The following is a 25,927-nucleotide window of genomic DNA, read 5'->3' on the forward strand; positions in this document are numbered from 1 at the left end:
TGATTTAGCAATTAAAACTTTTCTATATGATGCTTTGCTATTTGGAAGTCATTCAAATCTTTTAAATTACCTAGTACCTAACCAGCTAGACTTACTTGAATGAAGGGAGTTTTATGCTGTTACATTTTCTCTATTTTACAGAACAAGTACTAATGTTCCGGTTATTAGATTGCTTTGCCTTTCTGTTTTCAATGAATCATACATAATTCCTATCAATCTGTCTGTATTCTCTGTACTAAGGCCATATTGAGACTTGAATCTGAGGAGTTTTAGCTGTCACGTCTATCTAATAAAGAGACTTCCAGATTTTTTCATGGTGTGGACGATGAAATGCCCTTGGACTTTGAGAATGAAAATACCTTACGCTATTCTTATGCAAACACTGTCAATGAAAGACAACTTCAAGAAGGTCAATGTCCTCTTTTTTAGGGGAGTCAGTGTTTTACAAGTAGCGTTCACTGTTAGCTGATGCACTTGTAAATGTAGACTGACCTTGTGTATATCAAATTCATCTCATTCTACAGCCACTCACGAAAGGAAGATCAGATTGTCTCTTTTCTCACAGCTTGTATAGGAGCCAGATACAGTATAAACTGTTGGGGTGGTAGATTTGTATGTGACGACCAGTTTGACTTTGAAATCTTAGACCTTCAAACACATTTAAAAAAAAGGTATCAAATTAGTGACAGCTTTTATTGGCAGAGAGTTTATACATTCATCTGGTCATCAATAGCTCTTCAAAGCCCAAGAAGTTTACTGAGCTGTTAATATCCATATTTTTTTCAGCTAATTGTAAAAGATACTTGGTACAATGCATAAAAAAAGCAGTTATTTTAAACATGTCATCTCCAAATTTTATATAAAATGCAGGCTTGTTGATCTAAGTTAAACAAATAATAATATATAGTTTTCTCCACCTTTTAGATTCTTTGGTTCCTGATTTTCTCACAGTTTGAAGTAATTACATTGGTACTTTCCATTTGCAGAAGGTTCAGCTATTGGAAAATTGCTACAAGAAATTCTTTGATGCAAACTCTGTTATTCTGAGCACAGAAACGGTGTCAATACATTCTTCTGTCTCTCTGTCATTTTGGGGAAGCAACAAGTGAAATATTTCCCTGCAATATTTCCCCTCTTTCTCGGGATTACTATGTAGTATTTTAGCAGAGTCTAAAAAAGCCCTGATTGTCCCTTTCATATCAAATTATCAGTGGTCCAGCTTTGGTAGGAGTATTTCTTACATATAAGAGCTTTTAATAAGTGACTTAAATTTTTCAGAATCTTAAGCTTAGTTTATTCAAAACTTGCTTAAAAAGCAAAACTCTCTTAGTAGTGGGGGATGCGTGCTACCTCAGAATAGCTGTATCTTGTTCAGCAATGAAAAAAAATTACTGTTTGGAATTTTAGTAAATTGTTATGTCTTTAGGTTCCTTTCTAACCTGCCAACATAAAGATTTAGGGTATGTAGAAAAGAGGTTCTGACAAAGCAAAGAACCTTAATTGTCAGATCCCAAAATTGTAAGACGGAAGACTTGGGAGGAGTAGTGTGTTTACAGAACAGTCTCATATGACCCTATTTGCTCAAACCAAAGGCTGCAGACCTTTGCCTTGCAATTAATTCCTTATAATAATGATGATGATAGCAGTAGTAATAACAATTAAAAATGCTATTTCTGCTTGGCTGGTACCACAGTAACAAATTTAATGACATGAAAAAATTTCAAGTTAAATAATTATTCAAAGCAAATCCTTGTGAGTTTGAATTCATAAAATTCTGTTACAAAATACAATAGTTAGCTACTCTGGGATCAGCAAAGAAAGGGTCAAAAAAGACAAGAAACAGCAAGATTTTCTGAAGATAGCTTTATATTATATACAAAGCGCATTTCATGTTTCCTAGGCGAGAGAATGCAAACTGAAAATATTGAAGTAGGCAATGTTCGGCAAAGGGACTCCTCAGTTTTTTCAGTCTGGGTTGTCACAATGATTACAAAAGTATAATTATTTCATTCTGTTTTCAGCTTCAAGAGAAGAGGGCAATAAATGTATGGAGTAGGCAGCCTTCTGAAACATAACTCCTCTGCAGTCTTTGTCAGCGTGTTTGAAGCGCTGGGGGATAAATGATTGGCTAAAACAAAATCTTTTTTGGGAGGTGGTAGGTTTTTTGTGGTAGTTTTTCTGTGGTGTGGTTGGGGTTTGGTGTGTGTTTGGTTGGTGGTTGTTTTTTTTAACGCAAAGCTTTGGGTATTTTAGAGGATGGGAGGGAGGCAATCTTCTTGAGTAAAGCATTGCTGTTTCTAGAAGGAATATAATGTTATAAGATTTTGCTAGAAGAATTAAACATCTTGATTTCTTGAGCGTTCTTTCTTATATGGCGTGGGGCTGAAAAGCACTTAAGTTTCTTTTGGAGCTGCTTTGGACTGTGTCAGGTCTTGGCGCTGGATTAGAGCCTAAACAGATTCTGTTACCTGCAGCATAGTTTGTCCTGCTGGGAAAGAAGGCTGTGTAATCTAGCTGTATGAGAGGTGAAACAGAGGAGTGAGGAAATGAACTGAAAGATTCTGACAAGATAGGAGGCGAGGTAAGAAATGAGGAGTCTAATAGAAATGAGGAGTCTGATAGAGAGGGGATATTTGGGAGTTGCATTCATAGGACAAGGCTGGAATAGATACATAAGGAGCTTAAGAATTGCTGTGGCTCAAGTGGGATCTGGTGAGGGCCTGCAGTGGGACAATCTAGATTAGCTGGGAATGGGGAAGAAATAATTTATTCCTCCTTCCCTGGTTTTGTAAGGCCTTTGAGATTATTTTCGCCCTGTGTCCATTCCAAGACATTGGGGACATCTCTGGTACAAAATACAGCATGATACAGAGGGTCAAGCAAATGAACCTGAGCTGGAAGCAGTAGCGCTGCCTTAGGTAGTATATCTGCTTAGCATCGAGCTGTGCTGTGAAGAAACAATTGGTGCTGTGAGAAAGTTTGCACTCATTCCACATCTTAAATGTCTTGAAAAGGACTAAAATGACTCTTATGTATGATGAAAAACATAACCCAAATGTCTTACCTCTTCCCTCCTATTCTAAGGTCTAGGAAGGAAGTAATTTAAGATAATAATCATCGGTATTCAGTACTTAATTGACCTGAATTTATTCTTGGAGCCTGGAACTTAGATATTATATAACTTCTGGAGTATATTGAAGTGCAAGAGTTTATCAGTGAGCAATGATCAGTTGAGTGTTACAGCTAGACTATTTAACAAGTTTTTTTAATTTGATATCTGAAGTGTCTTCTATTTAGAAAAAAAATCGACAACTTGCAATAGGTAGAAGCTGCAGGATTGTCAGATTCTGTATGGAGTACTGAGGTATGTTTACATGAAGTGATCACTGGGAAACTGATCTACTTTCATCTAGCTCAATGACCTCAAAAAACCCTTAATCGGCTTAGATCTTCAGCTGGTATTTCATTTAAAGACAGCTTCAGAAAATATTGTTCAGGGCTGGAAGGAAACCAGAATAGCCGTCTCACAAGATATGTGGAAAATTTTTTGGTTTGTTTTTATAATAGAAGAACTAAAGGCAAAGCAGGAGGATAGGGCACTACTGTCTTTGAAACACTTCCATCTTATTTCTGGCTGATTCACTGTCACTGGGTGATGCTGTAGTCTCTTGTAGATCTTGTACTGTGTCCTCTCATTTCCATTTCAGAAAATGGTGCTAACAGCATTTTAAATCATCATAAATACCAGTTTCCTATTGTGAAGCTAAGATTTAGATTTTTACCTCGAACTACTCTGTGTTGACTTTATATTAAAAAATATATAGATACATATTAGTGTTATTGTGTTCAGCCTCTAGATATGACATGAATTTCAGAGCTAGATTTTAATTTGTAGCTTTTGGGGTTTGTTTATTTATTGGCAAGTGCTGGGGAAACAAACTATTTTGCTATTGACAGTGCTTGGAGGTTTGGTGAAAGGGAAAGCCGTATGCAGTATTAGGTCGGCTGCAATAACTGTGAAATTGGATGTGGGATTTGCAGCTCTGTAATGCTGGCTCAGATTCATACTACCTCTGTATCTCATAGAAATACTCACATTTTTCTCATTTTGAAAGCAAAGAGGGTACTATCAGGTAATAGTTGGTAAAACACTGTTTAAAAGTCAAGGTGGTTATACATTTCACCATAAAAGACTGGAAGAATACTGTAATGAAATGTGATCAGCAACAGAAATCAGAGCACCCACACTGTAAAACCGTGCAGATGTCTGTATGTACTCTGTTCTATTACGAAATGAGGTCTTCCCTTCTCTTCTGTGCTTTTTTAAACACAGATTTCTGAGTTGAGCAGAAAGTAATAACGCTTGAAATCCAAATAGCTTGGTTTCCACTAGTAAAAACACCTAAATATTTTTGTATATTCATAAATAGTCCCAGTAAGTTAAAAATTACTACTGTCTTAAACGTAAGCACATGCATTAGTTGTCTGTAGGATAGGATGCTGACTGTGTACAATGGACAAAGAAGAATAAGTTTACATAGGAAGAATGTCCAGAATTAATTTTAATCTAAAATTATAGGCTTCATCAAGGTTAATAAAGGTTTTTTTTCTTTACAGTGCTTTCTCATAACTGTTAGTGCTTGCATTTAGTTTTAACTGTGGTACAAAGTGTGTCCCATTCAGAATCTATTGCATTTTATACAAGCTAAAATTGGTATTATTAATTATTGCTCTAAAACTTTGAAATGTATCTGTCATTGGTAGAAAGAAAATGCGTGCTGGTGGATCTAGTGCTATATAATTGACATCTGAAGTCAATGTGGTATGAGAATAGCTGTATTTCTAACAGGATTTTTGTGTAACGTTAGTACTAGTTCTGACAGTATCTGATATTTTTATCTATGGTCTGGAAATTTATACATCAGTAGGGAGGAAGATGGGTTGACCCAAGGAACGGTGAAATTGAACTAGCAGTTCTGCATTAGTTTTTAATTATTTAGTTTTCTCCAGTAAATGTATTAATTCAGGAAGATTCAGAAAATAAGAGGAATTTTTTTTTTTTTTTTTAATATTTACAAAGCCACTTAATGATTTTACATGACTTCTGACTGATTTCTCTGGGCTAGAAAAAGAACTTGATAACTCAGCCTGCAGGAAGTCCTCTAGGTAACTGGGAGGGAGATTTGTTTTGGGTTTGCTTTTAACAAAGAAAGAATCAAAATAGTTAGTGACTTAAAATAACTTAGACAACTCCCTCTAAACAAAAAGATACTTTACTTGAGTAATTTATCTAAAACATTCAGGAAATCAGGTCATGATAAACTCTTTAATCTTTGCTTTTTGAGTATTCAAGGTCTTTCTAGACATGTAGTTGGCAGTAAGATTTGTATTAAGCATCTGTCCTCTCTAATACTTCTGCAAAATGCTCTTTGACTGTACTCTAAAGGAATACTAATACTTCTCTGGAATAATATAAAATCATCTGTTTGATAGGAAGATGGAATATAAAAAATGTCACTTCATAAGTACACTGTGACTTTGTTTCATAAATAAACTAGTTTTTTATACAGGTTTAATGTTTAAAACACCTCTGTGAAGTGCTTTTTGTTGCTTGCTGTGTGTTCTGAAACTTGGGTTTCATCTAATACTGAGTCCACGAGCACTTGCCTTAGCTGTACTTCAGATATCTCTCTACTGTGTCAATGGGTCCGGCACGCAGAGCCCTCATGGATTATACGTAAAACTTCTGCCAGATGAATTTCTTTGTTCTTACACCTAAAATTCAATACCTGTGGATACCTTGGCTTAAAATTCTGAAGCATAACAGTAAAGTTTCAGAAAGAGGTTTTTATCTGGAATTGATTCTAATCAGGCGGTTTTACTTCTGGAAACTAGAAAAGAAAATATGCATATTCCTGGATTTACCCTGAAAAGGACCGGGAGTGCTAAAATAAAAATGTCTATGGCTTGAAGGAAAAAAACGTGCATAGATTTTGTTCTGTTTTCTCATTTTTTGAATCACTGTAGAAGGAAATTTTATGATTTGCTTGTGTTTTCTTACCAGAAGATACTTGAGGGGCAGAGAGAGAAAAAGAGATTATGGCAAGGTCTGATATAATACACTCAGTATATGCCATGGCTCATCAAAAATCATGCTTTCCCTTGAAGCATTAGGTAATATTAAGCCACCACTTCAGGTGTTATTTCACTACCATGCTGTACTGTCATTCGTATCTAGTGTTTGTTGATTGTTTCATTACATTATCCATTCTGCCACAAAAGATAGATGGGGGTGTGAGTTTTTCAGATGGTAACTCAGTGTGTTGCATTCTTTAAAAAAAACCATTAGAATACTGCTATTCTTTGAGTTTCTGGGAAATTAGGGTTAGATTAAACAGCTTTTTACTTGTTCATTCCAAAACTTTGCCTATTTGGAATTTTCCTGTCTTTCTGTTATTTCACGGTGTATGGATGGTAAGTCTCAGCAGAGCTGTCCTCTCCAGTCAGAGCACACCTACTTTAATGATTTAGGTGCACAGCAACAGAAATGAGACGTTTGAGGCACGGATGGTGTAGGCAATACATGTTAGCTGCCAGCATGCGCGTGCATTCCACTGGTAATAGCCGTCTGTGGGAACTGTAGCTAAGAATACTGTACACCTGGAATTGTGATAGGCTTATCTTGTGCATCTAGGTCAAGTTCAATGTCCTCCCTCCCTCTCTCCTCTCCCTTCTCCCTCTCGCTCTCACAGCACTTCTTACTAATATATTAGAGATGGCATGGCTTTTTTCCCAGTATTGTTTTTATGTACTGCATTATCAAATGCCTTATCAGTTGAAGAAGTAGTTGTATACATGTAGGTAAAATAAAAATTTTATTTTGTTATAGCAAAATAACAGGTAATATAGAACATGTCTGCTGCAATCATATCTTCTATTTATATTTCTCTAAATACTTAGTTTTGTGGTTTACGTTGGTTTAGGTTTTGTTTTTTTCTGTCAGCCCCCTCAGAAAACTGCTACAGCTTTTGAAAATTGTCTGCTGTGTATGTGCTCCCGTGGGGGCCTTTGGATTTTTTTGCTCAGAAGGCCTTTTTGTTTGCTAAAATGCTTTTGTGCTAAAATCATCTGTTATCCAACTTTCCCCAGTCAAAACTTCATTGTCTGTAAAGTTTGTATTTTACAGCTTTGGTTATGTTCTGCTTATCTAATGTAATGAAAATACTTTATGGCTTTTAATTTTGAAAAACTTTCTTGTTGGATTTGAATATTTGAAGGTTTATTCACACTTTGAAGTTCCCATTCTAAAACACTGTGACTAAGTATTTTTTAATAATCTAGTAGCTTGAAAACTTTTCTAGAGTAGCCTTCCTGTAAAATGACACTACCAAAATTGTAGCTTTTAATTTTCTTAAATACATTTTCTATGAACACTGCTTGCTCAAAACTGCTATACTTTTTCTGCCCTTAAAGAATGGTTGAGAATATTTTACTCTTAAAGTACTTGGGATTGAAGGAGCATATCAATATAACAAATTCCCATCTACTTACAGCAAGTAGACTATCAAAAAATAGAAGTTTTCAATGAAAGATTAACATTTTGAATCACTTGTAGATTAAAGATGTATCTGGCTGAAACCTAAGATTTTGCTATTCTGATAAATTGCAGTTCTTAGCATTCTGGATAAGATAGCTTAGAGCAAAACTATAAAAGACTTTTTTAATGAGTAATTAGGAAATAATTTGCCCAGGCAGAATTTTGTTAAAATTCAAACTTGTCTGAAGCAGACTTTGAAAAATACTTTTTCTATTTTCCACAATACATTTGTTGCTGTTATTTTTTAGTGGTATTATTTATTTTTATGTTGATGTCTCTTACTACTTGTATGTTTTGCCTTGGGGTATCCTGTCATCTTTTAAAGAGAAATTATTATTTTCGTAGTGGCAGAACAAAGGTCAAGTAGTTTTAAATTTAATTGCATCTGGATATATAATTAAGAGCCTGTGAATGAAATCCACATTAGTAGTCTATTTGCCTTTCCTTTTTAGACAGTGCTACTCAATCAAGACTTGAATAATGGTTAAAGCAAGTTTTACTTTGTTTGATACTATCCTAACACAATTGAGAGATGATGCAAAGCTTCCTGTTCCAGGACAACATAAATAATTTTGTAAAGGGCGTGTAGTTAGATGAAGTAAAATTTGCACTTAAAATAATTTGCAGTACCTAACTGCGTTTACACTGAGCTACATCTTTGGTAGGGGAGAGCTTTAGCATGAACAAGCTTCTAAAAAGATGTCATCTTTGAACTTTAATTCAGGTTTCTCAGAGGTGATTGAATTACTTGAATATACTCTGTTGTGTGCTACCTTTCCCTGGGTTCTTAAAGTAATTCTGTATGTATTAAATTTATTTGCATTAAATCTGTAGGGATGCTTCATTTGGGAACTGCACGTACAATCTTACGATCTTGGACTGTTTACAGGGAATAAATAAGGTAATAACAATTTTCCTTAGCAAAACATATTTAAATTGACTTTTAAAACATGAAGGAAAATACTGTTAAAAAACATTAGAAAATCTGATTTCAAAGCAAAATGTGTGAACGAGTAGTATGCTGTCATGAAGCCCGAGGTGCTGAGGACTGTGTTTGAGTAGTGACAATGGAAGGTGACACTTCTGCCTGGCCTTTGACAGCTTTCTGAACTGCACCTTCTGAATTGGAATGTGCAAATGCACCAGGCCTGGCTGGGGGCACTTCTTGACTCAACAGTGGAAGGCAGTGCACTAGATCTGCTAGTAGATCATTTATAATCACTGGTAAAAGGGAATAACATAGGTTGATAAAGTCAAGTGAGACAGACATCTTGGTATACTGTGATTTATTCTACGTAGTTTTTGCATGTACTTGACCCCAACTTTCCCCCAAAACACTTGATTCAGTGTTTGACACTAGTCTGTTCAGAATTTTTTAAGAAGAATGAAAACTAGTGTATTTTACTAGTGTTAGTAACTGTCAACAGTCCTGGTCCTGGACATTAAAAAAGCTCCAGTATTGCTTTTTTAAAAATGTTACGTTACATCTTAATTGGCAACCTTGTGTTATAGGATATCCTGCATACTATATAAGCAAAGATTAAATTTTATTCAGCATTTCCTGGTGATCTTTGTGTATGGAGCAAGCTATATGAGCAGTTCTGTACAGACACTTTATAGACTATTTGTAATTCTTAAAAGTATGGCAAAACAAATGTTTCTTAAAAATTGAAAAAAAAGAGAACAAGCTTAATATTTTTAGTTCTGTGGGGGTGGGAAAGGAGCTGTCAGTTAACACCAAGACTCTAATTTGTGTGGCATTCTACAGATCCTGAAGCTCTGTGAAGCAGTTGGTGCAGTCACTGTAATTTATCTGCAACAAGCACGTCAAAAGGACTTTAAGAATCAGTTTTTCCTCCTTTGTTCCCATAAAATTTGTTACTGAATTTTTGTCCAGTTCACCTACAGAGGTAAAAATACTTTGAGCAGAAACCATGCTTTAATATAAAGTAAAATCTTAGTCTACCTGGGTAAATTTGGTGTTTGCATGCCCATATATCATATACATGTAATTCAGGGGGGCTACAAATTCTGGAGTGCAGCCAGCCAGCCATGCTTAAATGAAATACATTTTTCAAAACCAGCTGTTCAGACAAACCTCTCAGTATCTTAGGTTTCATGATGGATCCAATCATTGAGCCTATGTTGTCTGTAACAAAGTTATTTTTGTTTTGTCTTAAAAAAGGTGCTCTAAATGTAGCAAATAATGGCAGACTGATGATTATTGGTTTTTAAATCATAGATCTGTGGTGTGGTTTTTTTATGACACCTTAATCCCACGATGTTGTATAATAGCTATACTTCTCAGAATGTAGTAGATTCAGTATAAATATATGCTGCAGAACTGTCTTCCACCTATTCCTGGAAAAAAATCGGGCTATGAATTCCATATTCAAAGAATTGTTTTTAGTATCATATTATACACAAATCTTTAGTACAAAATCGGCATATTTAATAATAGTACAGTAATCAAATACAAAATATGACTTCTTTCAGCCCTGTAATAAATACTGTCTAACGTAGTGAACGTCATTCTATCAGTGGAATGTATATTAAAAACAAATAATAAAATACATGCTATACACAGTACTGTATTCTGTATATGCCATTTTCCCCGGGTATTGTGGTGATAAAATCAATAAACTATTAATGTTCTATATTTTGTTATGTCCAACTGCATGAAAACATATTCAGCATATAAATAATTGAATGACTGTATGACAAAAAGGGAATTGCTTTTTAATATGTCATCTGCCTTACAGAAAAAAACACAAATAGTGGGGTGGGGAGAATCAGTTTTATGATTTAAGTGATATGCAACAAACTTATGTCCCATTGTAATGTCTTTGAAGGGGAAATAATGAGCCTGACGTGCTCTCGTGACATTGTTGGAGTTTTTGTTGTCTGTGTTGTTAACCTGTGCAAAATGTAATGTTGTCTTAACATAGAGGCTTCAGTAAGCCAAAAGTACACTTAGTGATTTAGTTTTGATTCTCAAAAACAGTGTTATAAAATGAGCTTAAATATATTTCAGAATAAACTGACACCTTGTTGCCTTTTAGGCCTTGCAGCATGGATTTTTTGACTTTAAGACATTTGATGTGGATGAGTATGAACACTATGAGGTTTGTACATTTAATGAGTTGAATGTGTTTGGTTTACCTAAAATGAGTTAGAATATACAGTATCCCACAACTTAAAACATACTGGAAACACATTTTAATTCAAGTAAAACCCAGTGTTCATATGCAAGGTATGTACATCCCAAGCTGTGTACTGTATGTGAAAAACATGCAGGATGAATATCCTTGCAATTTCAGTGCATCACATAATAAGTCTACTGTTTTCTCATAACCTTTCTGGCTTCTGGGACCTCTTTCATGCTTTCCCAACCTTCCCCCAGGACACGATCCAAGGTCTCTCAGCTGACCCACAGAATCTGTGTTTTCTTTCAACACTTGAGCTGCTTCTCGAGATGCTGTTAGTCACAAATACATGATAAATTTTTATAGCCACATAGATTAAGCACATTTTGAGCTTTTTTAGTAAGGATGCATTACATGGGGATTGCAGTAATAAAAATACATCCAAAATATTTCCCTAATGAAAGCTAACAGATGCCATTCGTTATTCTGCCAGCCTTCTTACAACTTAAGAATAGATACTCTGAATGACTCTAGATGCTTCTAGGACTTTGTTCTGTAACATACACAGCTTTATCTGCTAGTAGTAGACAGTTATCTCAAACTATATTGCTACCAAGAACCTTTAAAGTATCTCTGCTGCCCTTGTGAACTGGGCTGTGTACAGAGGAAATGGCAGGCACAGAAGGTTTGCATCAATCTGGTCTAGAAAAGTTATGTGATCTTTGTCTAGTATTTCCCACACTCAAAGGAAGGGAAAGGGCTTTTATTGAAATCAGTGACAACCATGTAGTTGTATTGGACCTTGTCTTTGGAACGCCCTGAAGTTCCCGCAGTTGCATTAGTTAAGGAGAAAGATATATGAAATAGAGGTGTACTAAACATTTGAATATACATTAAACTCTCTTCTTAAGAGTTGTGTTACTTTATTGAAGCCAGTATTCATCCCCTCAGCCTCTCTATTGCAATTTTCAGAGAACTTGGAAATAATGAGAATAAACCTGCTGAAAATGTCTATTTAAAAATTTATTCTCTTAAGTTGAATATTTCTAATATCAGGCAAGTTTTAGAGATAATTGCTTTTCTTAAATTTCTGTAACATTTGATAAATAACTGTTTTACAAGCAAGAAGATAGAGGTGAGAGAGCATATCTGAAATACATACAGCTATAGGAAATGCGTCACAAATATTCAAGAAAGGGTGAAGTCAGGGGAGGAATAAACAGTGGAAAAACTTAATTTACAACACAAATTATACAAATCTATGGTGGCTGCAGTAGGCACACTATAACGTAGCTATTCACAAAATTTAAAAGCATTTGTAGAAGGATGTCTGTGTACCATAATGTTCCATAATGATTAGATTGAGAAATTGGTATAGCCTTTGCTGAATTACTAAAATTAAATGAACAGTAACTAAAATTTAAAATGCAACATTTCTTATTTTTTGCTTAATCTATGTACAAAAGGAAAACGTTTGTTCTAAAAAAAAAAAAAAAAAAAGAAAAAGATGATGGTTGGGAATTCATAGGAATCTGTATATATAGGTGTTAATCTGCCTGAAAAAAGTGGTAAAATAATTGTCTAGTCTAAAGCTATCCCATTATCTTGTTTAATGCTTGACATTATTTTAGCTTGTGAAAAGTATATATGTGTGAATAATGTTTTAAGTATGCTGCCCACTGTCTGAGTTTAAGAAGCAAGAACTTGGAATCATCTTTAATTTTTTGTCCATTTTTTGGTCTGTCTTCTATTATTTTATGCATGGTCAGCTTTGTATGTTTCAATATGTCCTGTGCTATATTTCTAAAACTTTAAATGTTCCAAGTTTTTGCTATGTTAGGTCTTCAAATGTGTAGTTATGTGGAGAAAAGTTGCATAAGACTTAAAGGGGGCAGGCCAAAGGAAATGCTATTTCACATTAATAGTTCTTTCAGCTTACTACACTATCAAGGCAGCTAATTCCCCTTTTGTTGGACTAGATGTAAAATACTCAAGTTCTCTTTTAAAAAAAAAAAATAATGTTGTTTGCATGTAATGTTGAGTATATATACACACATACATATATATCTGTAGTTCAGCTGGGTTAAAGTTTTAATTATTCACAATAGCCTATGTAACTATAAAGAACTATTTAATTCAAAAATAAAACTGGTAATACAGATATAAAAATACTTCTGTGGAACAGGACTTCTTCCTTGAAGGGGGTAGAGGTGCTACAATGTTGACATTTCAGCCTGTGATACAAACTGGGGGGGCGAGGGTCCTGACTTGGCAGTGAGATGGGTTCACTAGTCCTTATGCAACCTTGTTAACTTCCAGGAGTTTTCACTGTGTGAGGACATTTGGAGCAAGCCTAATGGGCTTAGCTAAGCAAACACTTGGTGAATTGATAACAGTAACGTCTATTACCAGAATCTTTTGCTCATTAGGATGTTTTGATTTGCTTGAGAGCTAAAAACACAAGCTTAATAATGCAGTTGGACTGAGTGCCGTGTCCTTAAAAGTCACGCTGAGAATAACTGAATAACTGCATTGCCAAATGAAGAATGAGCACTCCTCAATTTAAAAAAAAAAAAAAAAAAAAAAAAGGCAGTTTTGAACTTTAGCTAAGTATTTCCAAAGAAACTTCTAGTTTTGGCACTGACAAAATCTGCAGAGCCTTTTTGAAGTTTTACATGCAAAACATTACAGTTTGAAAGTTGGGTTTTTTTTTTCATTTAGTCTTTTTATTTGATTTATACTTTGCTTCTGTGATTACTGGCCCATCAGAGTTTATGCCAATATGTAAATTTCAGTTTCTACAGGGAAAGAATAATTGTTTTTGAAGGCTAATTGGTTTTTAATTTGTTTTCTGTGAATTGGGTTTTTAACCAGTGCCTTACGGGGAAGTGTTTTTCCATATTCTTTGATTAAAACATACAAGAATGTTGGTGTTTGTTAGTGTTGTTATAAGTAGGTATCTTAAAATGCTGAACCCTCTACGGGAGAAATATCTGAGGTATAGGATCTTTCTGCTTTTTTTTGAAAATTAAGCAAAATTTTTTGTGTTTCATTTTATTAAGAGACTTCTGAGAAGCAGCGAATGATTAGTTAGCTTGTCCCATATAGGTAAACTAGATAATTACATTTGAAGTGTTTCATTTTAATGCAGAAAGAACATAGTAAAAAGTAAAATAAAATCTTGAGTAATTTTTTTAACTTTGTACGTACAGTTATAAAATGCCTTTCTCTTTCTCTTCTGAAATTTTTATAGCGAGTGGAAAATGGTGACTTTAACTGGATTGTTCCAGGAAAATTTTTGGCATTTAGTGGACCACATCCAAAAAGCAAACTTGAAAATGGTATGGTGCATATTTTAATACTGTTCTATGATCCTGTTTTTTTCCAGCATGTTAAACAGTCACGGCAAATGAGCAGAAGATAATAGAGGTTAGAGATATAGATTAATTTTCATCTTCAGAAATAGAACTTAATTCCAAAGGTTTTAGAATTCTTTTTTGCTAGAGGAATTCTAATTCTTCTAACAGTCAGTGACTTTCAGTGACAAAGTGCCTGAGAAATTCAGGTCCCTTACTTTTCTTCTGGAACCTGACACCTGCTACATTAAGGTGTCATAATTCTGCATGCAATAAGTATGCAGAATTAAAGGTGAGTTACATAAAGCAAAGGAGACCGTATTAAGAGTTTTGTAACAAAGGCCAGGAAAGACTGTAAAAAGCAGCTTGCCTTTACTACTGAAGATTCTTGGGATAATGGGAAGAACTTATGTGATTCTAGTGGAATAAAAAAAGGAGAAACTTGACCGACAGAGGGAAAGTAGAGATTTGGTCCAGCTAAAAGGAGAATCAGTCATTTAAAAACTATAATCAGATTTTTTGCTGAATTTCACCTTATTCTTTGTACCATGTAATTTTTTTTCTATGTGAGCATGGGTTTTGTTTTTTGGTTTTGGGGTGTTTTTTTTGTTGGTGGTGGGGTTTTTTTTCCCCTTCTGCTCTCACATGTTTTGTTAATGGCTGGAATGCTGCTAATTGCATAGTGTCCACTGCAGATTTAAACAAAATCCAGGGAAAATATTTAGATTGGTTTGAGTTTCTTCCCCAATCAGTGTTACAGTCCCCTCTTGCAGAATTTTTTTTTAAATTATTTAAATTTTTCCATGGAATTTGGAAAACCTGTGTTTTATTTTTAACATGTATATAACTAAAAATCACTAAGTTAATTACTAATGCTTAAAATCCAGTTATGAGGCTAGAAATAAGCCTCACCTAGTTGAGTGCAAGTATACGTTACAAAGCTACATTTTTCTCATTATGTTGTAACTCTAATTGCATTTACTAATGCATATATGACTTGTGGAAGTGACCCATGTTTTGTGAGGAAGCTTTTCAATTTTATTTGAACAGAAATAAAAATTCTGGAGATAAACCAGTGAATTTGGTTAATGACAGACCTTCTGTTTTTTGTGGTAGCTATGTTGTTCCCGTGTTTTGTTTATAAGACTTAATTGTTAATGGAAAATAATAAACTACATTTTTCATACGTATACCCTAAAGACGTGTGCATGTGCACACCCTCCCTCACGTTCTCGTCAACAGGGAACATCTATTTGGTGAAAGCGTATGCAGTTGTGGTGTGGTTCGTCTTGAACTCTCCCTGCCCCTTGCCCCCCATCTTTATCTAGAGGATCCTTTTGTCTCTCAACTGCATCGAGGCACTAAAGCTTTTTTACTTCCCAGTGGAGCAAGAATATTTCTGGTACTACAGTTTATCCTTTGACTGTTCCTCTTGTCCATAGTATAGATCACCAATCTCTTTTCTTCATAAACACAGTGTTTCCTTTTAAAGCACGTTCTTATTCTTTGATCTGCAGCTTGACTATAGATAAACAGCTGTTCTGAAATGCTGAATTCATAAATGCTCCTAGCATTATGTAGAAAACCCTACTTGTAGAGAGGAATAGGCTAGGAATAGGCTAGACAGGAGACAGTACAGTGTTTCACATATGCTGTGTGCTATGTGCTCCTTCATGAGCGTTTTGTGGACAATTCTTTTATATAATTTACCATGTTTATTCTGAATAAAATATTCAAGCATTTTCAGTATTAGCATGTTTATAATTCAAAAAAGGCTTTGTCTGCTATTTTGATTAGTAGGACTTTGAACTTCATCTGTGACATTAAATGATTGTTTCTTTATTTTTTTATAGGTTATCCTCTTCATGCACCTGAAGCCTACTTTCCCTATTTCAAGAAACATAATGTCACATCAATCATAAGATTAAACAAAAAAATTTATGAGGCAAAACGCTTTACTGATGCTGGTTTTGAGCATTATGACCTGTTCTTCATAGATGGAAGCACACCAAGTGACAGTATTGTTCAGAGGTTCCTGAACATCTGTGAAAATGCTGACGGTGCTATTGCTGTACATTGCAAAGGTATGCGGATTTAGTTATTTCTCAGACTGAAGTTCAAAATAGGTATAAATCCATAGAGCTTATTCCAGAAATAAAGCATTTAAAAAGTAGCACTTTCTGCTTGTGAAAGTAATATTGCCTTATGATACATGCTTATGATATGACAAATATTTGTTATTTTCATGTGCATATTAAGTTCTTTCATCCTACACTACTACTTACAGTAATTGACAGTCTGTTGTTCATTGTTCTGTTTTTTCTTAATATCATTTGAAGGCGTGAATTTTAGTTGATGGAGATTTCTCTTTTGTGGTATGCTTTCACAGCATTATGATAATTGGTTAGGAAATGCAAAAGACTGAAAGGTTTTCTTTGTGCTTTTGGACTGTTCTACATTTTTCTGTGGAGCATGACTTCCACATTTCAAGTTAATGTGAGTTATTGTGATGCCAGCATTTCAAACCAGCCTATTTCAGCAAATCAGCCAGAAAATACACAAAACATGCTTAGTAAAGAAGGATTAACAAAGGCTTTGAAGGGTACAGCTTGATTTATGTTGAGAGTTGTGTAAGGACATTGTGGAGACGAATGTCTTGCTGATGTCAAACAAGAATAGTGGTATTCATTCATAATTTTTCCAGGAACAATAAACGTGCATATCAAAGATAAATAAGTTTACTTGCTAACAACTTGATACTGTGGCTAGAACTCAGAAATTCTGGCATTAATAAACTGGGCATCTGCTAATTGACTAAATGAGAGTATAAATTATTGATTAGCAGGGGCAGATTGTTATTCTCCAGGCTTAGTTGCTAAAGGAATACAATATGCTTTTCTAGTGACTCGGGTATGCACTTGCTAAACTGAAGTATTTTTGGTCTTTTGTCTGACCATTTAATAAGCAAACTAATAATCTCATTCTTTTTAGGTTTTTTTACACCCTTTTAAATAAGCTTATACAAAGTTAAATCAGTGGTTAACTCAGAGTTAATGTATTATCTGTAGTTTTCTTGTATTCTTACTGCAGAAGTATTCCAAGCACGGCTTCCACACTAGAAATTGCTTGTCCCAGAAGTTATAAATAGTTTAATGTAAAGGATTGCTATAGAAAGTTTGTACATTAGCAGGATCTTAGAGAAAAAAACTGAACACTTAGTGATATATGCAGTTGGTAGATGTTACCTGCAATTTTCAGAGACCATTTTCTTATTCAGATGTATGTTTAGTATAGTACAGCTCTCAGTTATCTATTTGCAAGTTGCTTTCCTTTTGCATTAAAAAAAACCCCAAACCTAAAAATTCAAGCCTAAAACTTTCCCTCTAAGAATACTTACACTTTTTAAACAATTCTTCAGAGCTAGTCTTCCAGCATGCAGTTATGGAATCTCACTATTTGTGAACTTTTATCTGAATCATCTTAACTTTCCAAAAAGTCACAGCAAGATTTAGTTATTGGTAAAATGTTAAGAGCTTGTAGTTTAGTATAGAATTGTCAGCAAGGATGTCTGGCTGCTTAGGGAGTTTCTATTTAGAGAGTTGTTAGTGCATAAACAATAGCTGGCCAACATGAGACTCTAAATTACAAATATTGTATTTGTGTGAAAATAAGGTTTAAATAGGGAGACACTTTACTAGTAGATGAGACACAGGGCTAGAAAGAGATTAATTCTTACTGTATAGTTAGAGATTTGTCTCACAGTAAAAGCTAATTTTTCTGTCTCTCTATTCTCCCCTTAAAACCAGGATTAGTTTGTGATTTGGGGGCAAAGGGTTAAATTATTTTAAACTATTTATATATAAAATTATATGCTGGTCAACATTCATTGCTGTTTTATAGGTTGGTTTCACAACAAAACTGGTTTAAAAAGAAAAAGCCACTGGCTGACAAGACACATTGCTGTGATGTGCACGTGTATTTGCATGTATTTGAATCTTGATTTGTAAAGTATCTGTGTTGGCCTCTCAAAGGTACTTTGATTTTGTTTTTTTACTGGTTTCATAAATGTGAAATTTCTATCCAGTTTGGTCATGGTTCTTTTTTAAAATATCAGCTTTTTTTTTTAAGTTTGAAGTAAAGTATCTGTGTTGGCCTCTCAAAGATACTTTGATTTTTTTATAAGTATATTTGTTATATATGCTGCTTATATCTACAGCATTTAAGTACAATTATATGATAAACAGGATACTGAATCAAAAATTCTTTCTTCAAAAGGTGGTGAATAACATTGCAAAGAAGTCTTCTCATATCCCATACTTTGATAATTATGAAATGCCTGTGACTTCCTATGTGAACGTTGGTATTTTTGTTTCTGTAGCCGGCCTGGGGAGAACAGGAACGCTAATTGCCTGTTACATAATGAAACACTACAAGTTCACACATGCTGAAGCCATTGCTTGGATAAGAATATGTCGACCAGGCTCTATTATAGGACCCCAGCAACACTTCTTGGAAGAGTATGTATACTTTCTTTGCTGCTAAGAATCAGCTGCTTCTCCTTATCCATCTTGCACTATTTATAGGTTCTACTTTCTGTCTACTGACGTCGTATATTACTGCCTGTTGCAATGTATTTAAGGTTAGTTAATTTGAGATTGAAATCAAACTTACTCAGTAGCAATCTTCTTCCCTGGAGAGCTATGTGTTTTATCACCTTAAGAGGCAGACGGTCTCAAGACTCTGCACATTTGTGTTCTAGGGGATTTAGGGGTTAGATCAATTTGTTGGAAGTGTAAAGTCCAGATGTGGACAAAAGATAAAATCAACAATAAAGATTTATTAAAATATTAACACAGAAAGGATAGATGTTTATACACTTTACATATAGTCTATGATGGTACTTAAAATGAATCTTACAATAGTATAATTGATGTGTTTTTTTTCTTTTTTGTAATTAAGGATTAAATAAAGTGTGTGGTGGACAGCTTATGATCTCTGTCAGATTCCTAGCATAATGTATGAAGCGTTTCTGATTTGGAGCTAATAGTCACTGGCAAAACAAATGTATGGTTTTAATACAGCTCTTTCTTAAAATTGACTGTATAGTTTGGGTTGAGAACATTTCATGTACAGATAATTTGAACGGGTGATTCAAAGTTTGATCCTGACTGGAAATGAATGACAAAGTTGCACTAGTTTCAGTGATGTACACATTAAGTTTAATTTCGTACTGGTATCTACATTGTGCATTTACTATTATAGTGGTTATGCTGATATTTTTGAGTTGATACCATGATGGTATTTAGTTGGAGGCATTCTCACTGTTATGAGAAGAAACATTTTGAGAGAATCCACCACAAATTTGTCTCTCTTTGGAAAAAAAGAGAATGCAACAGCTCTGCTGGGTACTGTGTAAATACAGTAAAACATGCACTGACCTTGCATCTTAAAATCCATATGATATCAGAGGGAAAGAAGGAGTATTACTGTAATTCATAAGAGAAAGTGAGCATGATTGAGAATTTCTATTTATTTTCCAGTGCAACTGAATGGACACTCCTTTATTTGAGGTGCCCACCGTTATTCAAAATACCGTGAATCACAAACTTTCACAAACCACAAGTGCTCACTAAAGGCAGATTAAACTTCTCCACACCATGCTGATGCTTGGATGATGCACTCTTAAAAATAACTTCCACAAAAGTGCAAAATTAAGAGAGAAACGGAGTAGGTAGTGTGATTAGTAAGTGCTGTTTACTTAAAAGACAGGAAAAACAGGGCCCATGTCTTTTCTGCAGTGGCGTAAATACTTGGTTTGATTTTATAGATACGTAAAGATCCTTCAGATTTTTTCCATTTGTACCTACATTGTTCATAGCTAAGTGCTGTAGTATTGTTTTGGCAATCAGATAAAATTCAAGCAATGTCACCAGTAGTGTCAAAATGGGATTGAGAAAGAAATAGCTAACAGCAGTTGCATCGTTCTAATATAAAATATCTCGCCCTCAGCGCTGCAAAGTTGCATCTGACAAAAAGGTAAAATCTTGCAGCTTTGATCTCCCTACCTTCATAGATGTCAAAGCTTCATCTCTCAGGTTCTTTGAGTTTAATAAGGGACGTTTGAATACTTTTGGGTTGCTTTTTTAGAGACCCTCCCACCCAAGTACGTACCAAATCAGTTTGTTGCTGTGAATGCAATTAATCTTGAAAGATTTCAAGGCAATTTAAATTCAAGATGTTTTCTGGGCTACTTCTGTTAGGTGGAATAAGTGGTGCTCCCACTCCCCCAGCTTCCTTCTCCTCTTGATGTTTTCTTGGGACATAGTGAAGTTTCTGGAAGCGCTTAGCTTTCCCATTTAGCATGGAGAAGTTTAGGCAGTTGGCGCAGACGACTTGGCTCTTAGGCTTTACCATAATATTTTGCTTTCAAACACAGAAAAGTTTCCAGTGAAAGTATATTCTGATTTAATTCCTCATTCTTTTTTTCTCTGTTCAGTGTAGGAATTTATTTTGTTACAGTAATATGCAATAGGATCTCAGTTCTTGGATGGAAGTAGCGTGACAGGTACCTACCCATCAAACTTCCTTATTGAGGAATAATGCAGTCTCAACAAAATAAGCCTGCTTAGCCCATGTGTGTTGTAGCAATTAAATTATTTTTTTTTTACCACCTGTCTGAAAGATATAATCTTTCATTTTCTGAAAATTGATACTAGAGTCCTGTTCAACTTTACATGACTATGACCACTTCCAATGTGCAGGTCAGCTGTATTTTTAGCGCACAATACCTGTATAGACAAAACTCAGGCTAATAAGAAGTTGGAAAGTGCTGTATCATCATTTATTCTACACATTACATATATAAAAGCATTATTTTATATAAATTTTTAAGTTGTGTTTTAAAAGCCATTAAAATACCATTGCCAAGTTCTGTTTAGTTAATATCTTTTCCCAGTAGGATTTTGTAAAATGAAGTTTTAGTACCCGTAATATTTCTGTGATGGCTGCAGACCTGTTTTGTGATTCTGGGTGGGTTTTTTGTGGTTGTTTTTAGCCATTGAAACTGATGGGGTTTTTTGGTTGGGTTTTTTTTTTGTGATAGACATTCAAATTTTTTTTTGCCAGAAGAAGATGTGCAAAAGATTCAAATGTTGGTAATGTGTAAGAGTAGCATGTTTTCATATTGTTTTTTATGTGTATGTAAATTTGTTGATATGAACTGATTTGGTTTTGTATCCTAAAGGAAGCAAGCAATGTTATGGCTGGAGGGAGATCTCATCCGATCAAAGCAGAAACGACGAGTAGTTGATGGAAACATTAACAGGATTCTTTGTGGCTTGAGTGACATTTCAATCAGTGACAGCTTGAATAAAGTACAAGACTTGGATCAATACAGGGAGGTAAGAGTTCATAGGAAATTTTTCAAACAAGCAGACAAGAAGCTGACCTTTTAATAACTAGCTATAGATAATTTTTAGATTTTTTTTTCGTCTTGTATTGGTACTAGATTGCTTTTTCACAGCTAAACTTTTTTTATAGGTCATAGTTAGAACAAATCTCCACTTTTTCAAAAAAAGAAAAGCTTAGGTTATATTTAAAACTGTTATAGGTCATTTTGCAAACTTCAAAATGTTTGCATTATTTGAAGTCATTCTTTCAGAGTTTTCAGTTGTTTATTAATGAATGGAATATATTTAATCCTGGAAATATATTTAATCCAAGTTTCTGACTAATAATCATGAGTGTGTAGGTGTCCATCCCTTATCCCAGTGTTACAGATTACTGATGTGACATGTACATTTATGGTAAGAACCTTACAATTGTTTATTGGAAGTATAGGCATGAAGTGTGAACTAAAGTGAACATACTTCTGCTTCGGGGCTACTAAAAATCTTAAACTTGTAGTTTCCTATAGTATCTGTGAGAAACAGTTTAGAGGAGCTATGCATTTGATTAGTCCTGTCTTAGCTCTGTAATAACTAAAGAGCTTTTATGTTGCTGATGGAATCTTTTGCTTGGTGTAAAAGACCAAGGATGTAGTGGTCACCTTCTTCAGATAGTTATTAGCATAAATTAAAATAATCAGCTATCATGTGATCTATCATAATCTGGAAGAGCACCTTGAATGCATTTCTGTAAAGGTACTATTTCCCTTTTTGAAGTTCAATTTGTGGCTTGGAATATGTGAAGTTAAATATCTAGATTGCTAACTGGAGAAATGTAACGCTGTGTAGAGATGATCTTGTATGCTAAATAAAGACTGCTGGCACGTAGCCGTATGGGGAAAAGTAATGGGTTTTGAATATGAGCTACTACACCAACTTTACTGCTTTCAGTATTCAAGGCAACTAACTTGCAGGTAACTCAACTACCTGTATGCTGTGTAGCAGCTTATGTACAGATTCACAATATAAATTCACTGTAACCCTCTCTGTAATATGTATATTTCAGTTTTTTACAGACATTGTACTAAAGCTGTTTAACATTCAGTTTTCAAAATATTTAACTTATCTCTTTATCTCTTTGGATATTTGGTTATATTTCAAGACCTTATTATACTATGTTCTCTAGAAGCTCTAAATGAAGTAATGTTCCCAGTCCCAAAAATGCATAAGGTCTAAGATCAGAGGACAGAACAGCTACATGCATGAACTGTTGGGCAGGTAAAGACAGTGCAACAAAATTTATCAGCATTGAGGCTGAATGATAGGTAACAATGGCCTAGCATATAATCTTCAATTAAATCCAGCTAAAATATTTATATTTTCCTATAATTAATGCAACATTTGGACCATCACATCATTTGATTAACTTCTGTTGTATTACTACTTCTGTCAATCTTTCATGTTGGTTAATGGCAGAAACTATTACTCTGTTTTATGCAGAGTAGTGAGATCACTTAGCCACAGTAGGAGCTGCAGTAGTACAAACAAATACTTGATCTGAGGTCAATTGAAGCATAATTGGTACAAGTTTTTTCATTTGGCAATTTAAAAAGCAGTCACAGTTCTGTTACTGCTTTGTGTCACGTCATGTATCTCTGCTACTTAAGATACTGTTTCTACTTCATATTTGGGTTTTAGAAAAGTCTATTTTGAGATCAGTAGGAAATTATAAGTAGGCATTTAAACAGTGTTGGCACACACTTTCAGTATTTCTTAGAGTTCATAATGTTTTCTAAAGCTAGAAGAGAAGGATAAAGCTCTGAAATCTGTTCATCCTTGTTAAGTTCTCATAGGAAATTTTTTTTTTTTCAAACTATTTTTCTAGAGGTCACGTGAACTTTTTATTTAAAAAAAAAAATTAGCGATTTAGGAAAGCTGATTTTTAGCTCCTCTTGCAGGACACACAACTGTATCTAAATTTCTTCTTCATCTCGTGCATATCACAAAATTGTGTGTTACTGCTTCCCTTCTACATTGATGATAACTCTAAAAATAGTTATGGAGGAAGGAGTTGGAGTTTAAGTTCTATAAAACCAGACAGCTTTGAAGTAAATAAATACTGGTGTTAGACTCAAGCATCTTGAACTGACTCTGAGATCAGATTCTGCAAAAGGCCTCTGTGAATGTGTGTTATACAGTAACACATTTAATTCGCTGGAACTGTGCAAAGACAAGACTAGTGCCCCATGTATGCAGAAGACTCTAGATTAGCCTTTTAATTATAATCCTTGTGAATTAGATGTTCAAACTTTGAAACTACACTACTTCTAAGGATTTGATATAGTTCCTTGCTTGCATACTTTGTGTTTCCCAGAACGATTTGGAAGACAAAGCAGGTGTGGAAACTCAGAATGGCATGACGCAGGGAGATAAGCTTAATGCCTTAAAAAGTCGGAGACGGCTATGTTCTGCTACAACTGGAGCTCTGAGGTAATTAATTCTGATGTAATTTGCAATTAGAAATTCAGTCTGTGGTATCAGATCTTTATGGCAAGTAAATGACCTTGTTTAAGCCAGTGGAACTAGTTGTACCACCTTCTGTGCTGGAAATTTCTGTAAGTATATATCTATCAGTTGCAGATTTGGTTTATTAATTTCTTCTTTTTTTTTTTCCTCTGTCTCCCTGTTCAGGATGCCTACTGATTATGTAGCAGTAAAAGACAAAGTAAAAAAATATTTCAAAACCTTCGAATTTATATCTAACTAGCACTTTAAAACTTATGTCTCAAAAAATAGTATTCAATTAACTTAGTTATCTTTCTATAATTACTCTTCTGCACTCCTTATATAAATTTTGAATTTTTCAGAACCAGTAAAAATGTGAAGTTTGAAAATAAACCTGAAGTAGTCCTCTGTTGTTTAACTGTTAATTAAAATAATGATTGTCAATAACTCTTAACTCTTGTTAGTCTTGTGCTTTAAAGCCTGTGTGAGACACGCAAGTATGCTTTGGGGGAGGGGAAAGGCTTTTAATCCTTTGATAAAGATTACTGCTTTGGTTTCTTTAGGCTGCAAGACACGAAACTGCACACCAGGTCAATATCACAGCCTTTCAGGTATTAACTTTAAAATTATAGTTCCAAATGTATAAAACTTGGGTCTTAAATTTTCAGTGTTTTGAATTATACTTATCACATCAATTGATTAGCAATTTCAGACTTCTGAAAAACATTCCTAAACACCTTCAAACAGGGGGAAAAAATAAATCTAAGGGACAGAGGGTTACAGCTCTACTTCAGGGATACCTTGAATTCTTCTTAATAAATAATTAGCACATACAAGTCACTTCCTCAGTGACATTTTCTAATATCTGTGCTATTATGCAGTGAAGGATGACTAGTTAAGGCATAACCACTTTACCTCTGTAAAATTAAATACTTGTCTCAAAAGTCTAAATTGGCCACATATTGCCCGCGTATCACAATTTTTGTCCTGTGTGTTTTAGCAGATGAACTAGAGGTATTGCTTAGTGGATACAATCAGTGCTCTTTTTTTTTTTTTTTGGAAGAGGTACCAGATAAATACAGAGTTTTAGTACCTTTCATATTTTAATACTGGGTCCTCACTGTACACTTTACTACATGCTTTATTCAGAACTTTCTGTGGAGCCAACAAAGCCAGTCGTTTCTTCTCATTTTCTAAATGTTTATTCCATTTCTGATCTGTATTAATCTCACATCAGTACAGTACCCCCTCAAAAGAAAATAAAAACACAGCATCAAAATTGACTTAATTTTAAGAGTTATAGGAACGGCAGAATTGAGTCTTTTGGTTTTGTAACCATTGCATCCTTTACCCCATTGCATGTAAAATACAACATGAAAGATAAAATATCTGTCATTATAAAGTATTAATATTGCAAAGAACACATTATCTTCAGTTTTGTGACAACCTGGATGTTTGAGATGGATTACTCCAGGTGGCTAACCTTGGGCATGTCTGTTTACCCTTTCTTGGTGTGGAATATTTCTGCTTAATGTCATTCCTTCTGTGCCTGTAGCTTGTACTCAAGGTCTTTCATCCTTTAAGAGCTGATCATGATTATGTCCTCTGGTCTAAGGATGGAGAGAATTTCATACTACTGTGAGGCCATTCATTTATTCATTTTTAATAAATTAATATGAACAGCTATAATGCTAACATTTTTGAGTAGTCCAGTGTACCATACTTACAGCTCACTACCAAAATATGAAGAATTTGGTCATTAAGATTCCCACCCTAGAAAGAACTGTATGTTTTGTGCAACTTGGTAAAAATGTTCTTGCTGTCATTTGGAAACTATGATGATGTTCTCATGAAAGCTACAGTGTTGGTTTTTCCTACTCATACTTGCTTTATAAGCGCAAAAAGTATTCTTTGTCAAATTTACAAAATTTAAAATTT

The 25,927-nt window shown here is 34.5% G+C and overlaps 1 protein-coding gene across 6 annotated transcripts in view; it reads left to right on the plus strand.

Moving 5' to 3' along the window:
* Positions 1–25,927, plus strand: part of CDC14A (cell division cycle 14A) — a 63,744-nt gene that overhangs the window by 27,149 nt on the left and 10,668 nt on the right. For 3 of the 6 annotated variants that reach the window (XM_074596359.1, XM_074596357.1, XM_074596360.1), the window contains exons 6-13: positions 8,432–8,498; positions 10,660–10,722; positions 13,997–14,084; positions 15,953–16,183; positions 18,478–18,616; positions 21,343–21,499; positions 23,859–23,974; positions 24,553–24,600. In XM_074596359.1, coding sequence (XP_074452460.1) covers positions 8,432–8,498; positions 10,660–10,722; positions 13,997–14,084; positions 15,953–16,183; positions 18,478–18,616; positions 21,343–21,499; positions 23,859–23,974; positions 24,553–24,600 — 909 coding nt within the window. The remainder of the gene's footprint in view (positions 1–8,431; positions 8,499–10,659; positions 10,723–13,996; positions 14,085–15,952; positions 16,184–18,477; positions 18,617–21,342; positions 21,500–23,858; positions 23,975–24,552; positions 24,601–25,927) is intronic. The other 3 variants (XM_074596361.1, XM_074596358.1, XM_074596362.1) reach the window with 1 other exon arrangement.

The sequence above is a fragment of the Larus michahellis genome, chromosome 8 (assembly GCF_964199755.1).
Source record: "Larus michahellis chromosome 8, bLarMic1.1, whole genome shotgun sequence".
NCBI lineage: Eukaryota > Metazoa > Chordata > Aves > Charadriiformes > Laridae > Larus > Larus michahellis.